The 10,057-nt window shown below is 38.6% G+C and overlaps 1 protein-coding gene across 1 annotated transcript in view; it reads right to left on the bottom strand.

The window, feature by feature from the left end:
- LOC110098545 (GMP synthase [glutamine-hydrolyzing]) overlaps window positions 1-8,286 on the bottom strand; it is an 11,645-nt gene extending 3,359 nt beyond the window's left edge. Inside the window, exons 1-5 of the mRNA XM_020825409.2 lie at window positions 7,556-8,286; window positions 6,268-6,518; window positions 5,798-6,173; window positions 5,293-5,424; window positions 5,025-5,200 (exon numbers count right to left, since the gene is read on the bottom strand). Coding sequence (XP_020681068.1) covers window positions 5,025-5,200; window positions 5,293-5,424; window positions 5,798-6,173; window positions 6,268-6,518; window positions 7,556-8,125 — 1,505 coding nt within the window. The 5' untranslated portion in view covers window positions 8,126-8,286. The remainder of the gene's footprint in view (window positions 1-5,024; window positions 5,201-5,292; window positions 5,425-5,797; window positions 6,174-6,267; window positions 6,519-7,555) is intronic.
- Between the last annotated feature and the right edge of the window lie 1,771 nt (window positions 8,287-10,057).

The raw sequence follows: 10,057 nt of genomic DNA, 5'->3' as shown, positions 1-10,057 counted from the left end.
AACAATCTTATCATCAACGACAATCTTTAAAGCTATAATTTTATCTTCAATCATATTAATTTTTATAACATTATCCTTTAAACTCTTATCTATAATAACACCTACACCATTTCTAGTACGACTCCTACCCGTATACCAAAGTTTAAATCCTAAACTATCAATTTCCTTAGCCTTCTCTCCAACCTATTTAATTTCCTGAATGCACAAAATATTTAACTTCCTATAAATCATAATGTCTATTAATTCCATTAATTTTCCGGTAAGGGAACCTATATTCCAAGTTCCTATCCTAATTTTAGTTTCATGGACTAGCTTCTTTTCCCACATCCGTCCTTGATGTGGGAACCCTTGCCTATTTAACACTGCAACCGGGCGCCGGTGCAGCGGCCCTTGCACACTTGTCACTGTATTCAGGCCATACAGTGCGTCACTTCCAGGGGACGCCCTAGCATTAACAAGACATGTCCAATCTAAGCTGTAGTTGCAAGGAAAAGTTAAAAACAACCTATAAGCTTTGTTAAATGGCAACTGCTTTATCCTTTGTCCAAGTCACAGTTAGCTGTTATTGCAGTAGCAAAAAAAAACATAAATAAAAGGTAAGCAAGATAATGGCAATTTGAATCGAGTCTTAGATTTTCTTAATTGTTTATTCCAATTGCATATTTGAAGCCTCATTTATTTTCTCTTATCACCAACCATCTTTTCTGTAGCCATTGAGACTGCCACCATTTTATTTTTTTCTATTTAAACCTTTCAACATAACTGAGCAGGAGGCAATAAAAAAAAATTAAAAAAAAAAACTGAGCAGGAGGTGGATCATTATGAGCTAGGGATTTCAAGAGGAGCTGAGCAGATGAAGGACAAGACTAGGTCTTTCGATTTAAAAGCATGCAAAGAGTGAGCCGAGAATCATTGAGAGGGTTTCGACCAGATCATGGGGAAGGAGGAAAGATCGATAGAGCCTTGGTGAAGATCGATTCAGCAAAAATCTCAACGAGACTAGATGAGGAGAATAGTGACTTCATCTTGGATTTAGATTTGGAGATTGACAAGACTTCCTTAATCTTGAAGCGAAATCAAGAGTAAAATTAGGTGAAATTTCTACTAGATTCTTTCATACATAGTTTTGTTTATATGTGAGCTTTGACTTTTAGAACAGTTTATGGAATAAAGGTATGAACCATTGATAAAGATTGGAATATAGTTTGTTAACCTGTTATCTCAATTTGAATAAGAAATAAAAGCTATAGCCTTGTTTTCTCCCCATGGATGTGGACGCCCCCAACCGAACAACAGAAATCATTTGCATTCTTGTTTTTTCTTTAATTTCATTTACCGTTTTGAATCCTGTGTTTCTTTCTTTTGTTGACTGTTTTTTGACTTGTTGATCCTTACTAGTTAACACAGTTGGTGAACAAGGCTCTCGACCCATCATGAGAAAAGCTCAACCTATAACAAGCTTTGATTTAATGAGATAAAAATTAAATTGGACCATACTGAAGCAGGATGCACGAAAGTATACACAAAAGTGTAACAATTGCAGGATCCATTCCAACCTTACCTATTCATCTTGAGTAGAACTTTCTTCTTTCTGAAATCGCTATACTTTTGCCCAATGGGGGTCAACATTATGGGACCCTTTCCTTCAGCTACTGGATAAAAAAAAGTTTATCATTTTGATCATTGATTACGTCACAAAGTGGGTAGAAGCCGAACAAATAAATTATGGAAGCAAACGCCAAATAATTTGCTTGGAAGAGCACAATATGTTGCTCTGGTCTTCATGCAAAGATCGTTACTCATAATGGGACTTAGTTTAACGAAAAAAAATGTTCACATCATTACGCAAAGTTCTCCATATCCAGCTATTGCACGCTACTGTGACCCATACTCAGGCAAACAAGCAAACTGAGTTTACAAATGGAACTATAAATAAAGGATAAAAATATCATGAGAAAGCCGAAGGACAATGAGCTAAGGAATTCCCTAGCGTTCTCTGAGTCTATCGCACTAGCTACCGAACCCTCATAGGCCAAACACCTTATAACCTCGGGTTCGACACGAAGGTCATCATCCTAATTGACATCAGAGCTCCAAACCTCAACGTTGAAACTTTTTATCATAATTATAATGAGGATAAACTCCAATATAACTTGGATTTTCTCCCAATAATACCATATGTGGCCTAACTCAAGATTGTTTTCTACCACTAAAGAATAAACCCCCATTACATTAGAAGGATAAAACCCCAACCTTTCTCTATTGAGTATTTGGTGCTGCGCAATCTTGAAGTGACTGTGAAAAGAACCCAGTGCAACAAACTCTCCTCTCTAGAAGGGCCATTATGTGTTGGCAACAATCAAGTTGGATGATGTTGAATGAAAAATTATGCCTCAAACTTAAATAATAAAAAATCTTTGCAAATATTATCAATAGCTAATAGTAAGGAAACTATTATATAGCTTTTATTTTTTTAATTATGTCATAATATTGATGTATTAATGTAATATATCTTTCCCTTTCTCAAATTATCTATGATAGATATATTCTTTCCTAGACATGATCATAATTATGACTTCAAAGAAACAACAATCTAAGAAAGACAACTTTCGCCCTTGATTTGAGAAAAAGCTCAGAGGCCTAAGCCTCAAGTATTTTTCACCAAAATTATACTGAGACGGGTCTCATGTTGCACAATTTTTAAACAATGATATGAACCTATTTAGCGGGAAACTAGAGTTGATGTATTACTTTGGTAAAGTACAATCATAATATCAATTCCACCAAGAGAGATATAACATATTATAATCTTGTTTTCTTCTTGAAGAAGATATTTATATTCATTCCCACATGTGTGTCTATTGCTCCATAAAATTTTAAACTACATATTATTATACAAATGAGGATGATGCAAGGTCAATTAATCCATCATTATCCACTTATATAGGTGATGTCGTGCACATATAAAATACAAAAGTGGGTGATATCATAAACATACAAGATGCAGATAATGGCGGCTCCTTGGATGATTTTAATGCTAAGGCATCCATTGGAGATTACAATACTAATTTGTAATATGTCTGAAACAAGTTAAACAGGTGATGTCTTCTAATTTTTATTTATTTTGAGACTAAGGGAAACAACTTAAGACATGGATAAGCGCATATGATTTGACCCTCATTTGAAGCCAAAGCTGATTATATCAGCTGAGAGGCAAAACTAGGACATTGATTTGACTTATATTATTGTTTGAGGGTGTCATTAGCAAGCTATCATCAATATAAGACAGTCCCTTGAATCATTCTAAGAACAATCCAAGGGCAATTATTAACTCAGCTTGACAATTCAAATTGTTTCATGTATGCTTATTTCTCTTTTAAGTGTTTTTATTTAAGGCTTCAATGTTGCATGTCGTTTAGTTTTAAGCGTGGATGGAATATTTGCAAGCACATGTAATTGACATACTTTGCTCATGCCAATGGTGCAAGACACTAATATTTAGATTTACCGAGTGATATCTACAGTTTTTTACTCCAAAAATAATGATTCATGGATGTATTTTATGACTAAACTAAGTCGATAGGCATTGACAAAGCTTAGTATTTATCTCTGATGGAAATAACAGTATTGTCAATATTTTATCTGCAATATTTTCAAAGGAATACCATGAATCTTGTAATTTGGAAATATTCTTATCCCTTTCTCACCAATGTGTCCCATCTATCGATACCATATATGTGAGTCAATATCTGAGCACGCAATTGGTCTTATTAATCCAATACTAAAAGCCACATCCAATGTGTCATCTTTAATTACTTGTGCTATCACCATAAGAGTCTTGATGACCTTCTTAGTATCAGGACAAAAGGTCGATATGCAATCATCTTTTTTTTGCTATCCAATAAAGATCAAGTTCCTCTTCAAGCCAAAAGTATGTCTCACCATATGAAACTTCCGCATAGTCACATTCTTAGATAGAACAAGAATAACCTCTTCCCTAATACATTAAGAACTTCGAGCAAGTTCAAGAATGATTGTAGAAGATGCTCAAGAAGTGCGAACACAAAGCAGAAGACATCAAAGAGTTGAAGACAAAAGACCTCAAAAGGAGACCTCTACAAGCATGCATTCAAAGGAATTAGATCACCATCATATTGGAGTAAATGATAGATTCAAAAGTGACTTCACCATCACGAAACACATAAAACCATTCCTAATGACGGTCCCAAAAGCGAGAGACTCACATGAGGACATGAAGTCTGTATAAGTTAGATTTTTTTGCTCAAGTTGAGTAGTCTAGTGATCTAAAGAAGATTTTGTGTTGGATTGCTTCAAGGTTGAGGCATACCGGAAAATATAACTTGAAAATAGGCATCTAATTCAAAAGATTTTTAAGCATTAATCTCAAAAGTCAAAACACACTTGAAACAAACATAACCAGTGAAGAAGTTTATTAGTGAAGTAATATTGGCCATTTTTGCAAGCATGGAAGTCACCCGTTTATATAAAGAATATCTAATTCAAGTTCACAGTGTGGAACAATGTTCCAACGCTGTCCTACCAAGTCAATACATAAGAGTATTTGTATAACAGAGTTTTGGGGTGAAAAGTTGTAATAGCTTCGTATTGAGTGTTTTAGATTTCTTTGCTTGGTCCATCAAGTTATGTGAAATTGGTTCCTAACAGACCCTCAATACCCACATACACAAACATTCTCGCTAGGTCACACTGATCATCAGAAACCTCGTCCTGCCACCTAATGTCTTCCTCTCCTCTAAGACTTCGTTTGAGACGGATTTCTTATTGCTTCTTAAAGCTGCTTTCTAGTACAAAAATTAAAACTTTTGTACTAAAAAGCTGCTTTAAAAAACAGTAAAAAGCCGTCCCAAACAAAGCCTAAGTCCATTATCTCAAGTCTCTACATGATAGATGGCATCAACTGGGAAGACATTAATGTTTAAGATACGCAAGTTATGATAGCTTAAAGAAATAGCATCAGCATCTCCAGAGATGATGCAACTCACCAGTCTGCAGTCATTCCATCCTCACTTGTAATTGCTCTAAGCACAACAGCGTTGGCATGTGTTCTTTGGTCGCCCTGAACACCAACTGTCCGGACAGGCAAAAAAACAGCAAAAGCTTGCCAGATCGAGTCATAAAGGCCAGCATCTTTGATTGCCTGAATAAATATTTCATCTACCTGGCACCATATTTAGAGCAAGTATCAATTAGCAAGATAACAAATAAACAAACTTAATAATATGAAAAGAATTTAGAGGTAGGCATACAAACCTCACGTAATATGTTCAAGGCATTTCCTTCTGTAACATCACCCAATACCCGAACAGCAAGTCCAGGTCCTGGGAAAGGATGTCTCTTCAAGAATGATTCAGGGACATTCAAAAATTTTCCTAATCGCCGAACCTTGAAAGAAACAATCAAGCAAAAAAAAAAAAACAGAAAAGTCACAAACGCTTAACAAATTTTAAGGAAGATATAATATTAATTCTGATTTGACAACTAAGGCCTTGTTTAGTTGTTCCCGATGTTTTTTTCGTTGTTAAACCGAGGTATTACAACGGAGAAGCAAATTTTTTTTTCTTCTTAGATCGGCGAAATTATAGAGGTTTAGCAAAAGTTATTTTGAAAAAGTTGCGTAAACAAACAGTAAAATAATAAGTTTTTCACCGATTGAAATCGTAAACGGAGAACTTGCAGCCTACCAAACGAGGCTTAAATACTGTGAAAAGAACCACAAGCATTCATGCAGGAAACTTTTTGAGATTGCAGAAAAAACCTCATCTTTGAAAAGGAGCTTAAGTGGTTCAATCAGCTTCAAATTCATTCTCTCTGGAAGTCCCCCAACATTATGATGGCTCTTAATTGTGTGGGAGTGATTCCTTCCACTTCCAGGGGGTGGGCACGACTCAATCACATCTGGATAGAGAGTTCCCTGAACCAAGAATAAAGGATTTCTTCCCACTTCCTCCCCAACTTTTGGAGCAAAACCTTCAAAAACGTGTATGAACTCTTCTCCAATGATTTTTCTTTTCCTTTCTGGATCTTTTACACCTTTAAGCTTACCAAGAAAATTTTCCGATGCATCAATACAAGTAACTGGCAAATGCAACTCATTTCGAAAACTTGACATAACCCGCTCCCTCTCCTGATACCTAAAGAAATATCAATTTAGTCAGCATTAAAAAAAAATGTGTATCAGCATGCATAAAAAGATTTGGTTTCACTTCCATAAAAATAAAGACTTGCCTTAATAGACCATTGTCAACAAAAAGACAATGAAGCCGGTCACCAATAGCCTTGTGAACAAGCACGGCCGCAACAGTTGAATCTACTCCTCCTGATAATCCACAAATCACATGTTCATCAGGTCCTACCATACTCCTCACGTGTTTGATTTGTTCCTCAAGGACATCCTCCATATTCCAGTCAGCAGGTACCCCACAGACATCGATAAGAAAATGCCGCAAAGATTCCATTCCTTTGGGTGAATGGGTGACCTATATAAGGATTCAAAAGAACATACATAAACAAAGAGGACAAGCAAATAAAGTGAAAGCAGCTAGTAAACTATGATGTTCAACATAGAAAAAGAAAGGAGATTGAAATTATATGGTAAGCGCAGACCTCTAGCAAACAATATTCAAGACCAAGTCACAGCTACAAAGGACATTCATTGATGATGCTCAAAGATATCCACCAACACATTTATCTTTTATACAACAGTGCCTTTGGTGCTCATTGAAATTTTAAAATTTTACATAGCAGAACGGTAACAATAAAGTAAACAAAAAGGTTCAAAAAACAATCCAGCATCTTCCTTACAGCCAATCAGAACATTCTCATATGAAGTAAACAAAAAGAAAATTATTTCAAAAAGATAGCTGCTCAAAGTATCAAAGTGATTCATCACAACATTTTGGAAGGTCATTACATAGAAAATTAGACCATAACGTTAAACATGCCTTCTTGAGTTGGAGCTCTTCTAATTAAGTGATGTAATGTAAAGACAGTTTTTTTAAAGGCAGAACATTAATGAAGTGGTGTACAAGATATCAAAGAAAGCTTGAAAGATGGACTGTTTATTGAAAATTTAATAATCTTTTTCATCCAAAAAAAACAAATACATTTCCATCATTCTAACATAATAGATGGATTAAATAAAACATGGAAGCAATGGATAGAAGGTTCCTTTATGTTTAAACTTCAAGTGATATTGAGTGAAACTTTCTTCTCCCTTACTCACCTTTCGACCATTCAAAGCATCGAAAAAAATCAACCTTCTTATATATCCCCAAGCAAATACATGAAAATTACAATGTTCATAATCGCGCCATTGGATGTTTAACATGAATAGTGTATCTCTAATAAAGTTAGTAAAAAATTTGCCCTCTGAGAAATTCTGTATACACAGTTTATTGAAAACCTGTCAACGGCTTAAATTATTATTAAGAAAACCTAACAAACGAAAAAAGGAAAACCAAAATTCATGGAGATTAGCAAAGAAAAAACATTCAATGTGCATCTAAAGAGTGACCTCGGGGTGGAACTGCAGCCCATATAACTTCTTCGATGGATTCTCAATCGCGGCCACGGATCCCTGCAGACTTCGGGCTACTACTTTGAACCCCTCTGGCAACCTCAGCGCCTCATCTCCATGGCTCATCCACACCGTCTGAATCTCGCCAGAGGCCTCTGGGCCAAAAAACTCGCTTTCCTCCTCGACCACAGTAATCACCATCTTGCCATATTCATGCTTCTCTCCATCGGCAACCTTTCCTCCAAGTTTCTGAACGAGAAGCTGCATCCCATAGCAGATTCCGAGCACAGGCACTCCATTTTCCTCAGCATATTCCAGGAAACCGTCGGGAAACGATGGAGCGTCATTGGCATGGACGGAGTTGGGCCCACCGGAAAGGATGATGACGCAGGGATTCAAAGCAGCGATTGCATGGAGAGGAGATGTGCCTGTGATGCAAACCGTGAGGATGGAGAGTTGGCGAATCCGGCGTGTTATGAGGTGAGTGTATTGGGAACCAAAGTCCAGGATGAGGACCGGCTTTTCGCCGCCAGAGGCAAACATGTCTGATAAGATTGAACTTGCCATTCCAGGGTAAAGGCAGGTTAGGGTTAGGGTTTAGAGCTTGCAGGAGGAGGAGATAAACCCTTGAGAGAAAAACGGTAATAAAGGCTTCCTCCTGAAGAAAATTCTCGATGTATACACTCAGATTTTAGAGGTTCGAACCAGGCAGCTATTTTTTTGGAGATTCGAATAATTTCGAATCCACCCTTTAATTATTTTCCGGAAAAATATCCAGCCCGATCAATCGAATCATCAATGGGACGGATCCGGCTTGTCGTGGGGTGATTTTTTTTTACGTAGCTTTACATATATGATATATATCATAAACTATTTATTTATTTATATATTTGATATGTTGCCAAAACCGTATTAGTGATGCATGAATCTTGATGTATATTCAAATTAAAAATTTTATAAATTAAATTCGGGGTCCTATGAATTTCAATTTCAGCAGACTTATGGTCAAATTGAACATCTCGAAAACACAAACCCAACAATGCCAAAATCAATCCAAAACGAGTCCAAATGGGTCCAAATTTGGGGCATGTACCACATTTGGATGGTTCAAAGCATATTTGGATGACAAGTTGATATTCAAACATGACATGCTTATAATCAAATTGAGCGACTTGGCGAGATGAATCCAACAAGCCCAAAATTGATGAATTCCGACATCGTTAAGGTACTTGAACAGTTTAAAAAGGTTCAATGATCAAGGGAATCAATACGGGCAATCCGATGGAGCACTTCAAACCTACCCCAAATCTTCTTCATATTTATAGGGTGTGCCACTCATGAAAATCTATGAATAGAACACACTCTCTACATGAGAAAGAGCTGGGGCTCGAGATTGAAGAGAGCTCCAGCTCCACCCCTGGAAAACCTCCACCCGGCGGTCGTCAGACTTTCACTCAGCCGCCGATCGTTGCTGAACTTCCACCCGACAATCGTTGGATCACCACCTGGCCGCCAACCTCTGCTAGACTTCAGCCATACCGTCGTCGGACCACCACCCAGTTCCATCGCCAGCAAACCTCCTCGGGCACTAATCTTTGCTGGATTTCCGCCCGATCGCCGTCAGGCTTTCACCTCGTCGCCGACCGTTGTTAAATTTTCTCTTAATCATCATCGAACCATCTCTCGGTTGCCGACCGTCACCGGGCTTCCACCCGACCATTGTTAGACCACCGCCTTGCTGCCAAACTCCGCAAGACTTGCACCTGGCTGTCGATTGTCGTCGGGCTTCTATCCGACCTTCGTCAGACCACCTCCAAGCCACCGACCACCTTTGGACTTTCGCCCGAATGTCATCGAACCATCGCCCGACTACCGACCACTACTGGACTTTCACCAGGCTGCCAACCGTTGTCAGATTTTCTCTTGACCATCCTTGGACCACCACCTAGCTGCTGACTGCCGCCAGACTTCCACCCGACCATCGTCGGACCACCACCCGGCAGTCGACCTCTGCCAATCTTCCACCTGGCCATCGATCGTCGCCAGACTTCTACCAGACCATCGTCAGACCTTTGCTCGACCGCCGACCTCGTCCAAACTTCCATCTGCCCGTTGAATGCCTTCGAACTTCCGCCCAACCAACATCGGACCACCCCCGACCATCGACTGCTATCGGACTTCCACCCAGCCACCAACCGCTGTTGAACCTTTGCCAACAGCCAATCATTGTTGGTCCTCCGTCAGGCTGCCAAGTACGATCCCTCCAACTACCATCGCTTGCCGACTATGGTCTTTGAAACCACCGACGCCCAGCGAATAGAATCTCTCTGACCTCCGTCGTTCGCAACTACGGTTCCTCAAACCTCCATCGTCTATTGACTACAGTCCCTATGATCTCTGTCATCCATTGACTATGATCCTTTCAACCATCGTCATCTGCTAATTACGGTCCCTTAGACAACCGACGCCCGCAAGCTACAGTCTATCCGACCTCAGTGG

The sequence above is a fragment of the Dendrobium catenatum genome, unplaced genomic scaffold (genome assembly GCF_001605985.2).
Source record: "Dendrobium catenatum unplaced genomic scaffold, ASM160598v2 original_scaffold_268208, whole genome shotgun sequence".
In the NCBI taxonomy this organism is placed as follows: domain Eukaryota; kingdom Viridiplantae; phylum Streptophyta; class Magnoliopsida; order Asparagales; family Orchidaceae; genus Dendrobium; species Dendrobium catenatum.
The sequence above is the reverse complement of the archived record's forward strand: the minus strand, read 5'-3'. Positions and strand labels throughout refer to the sequence as shown.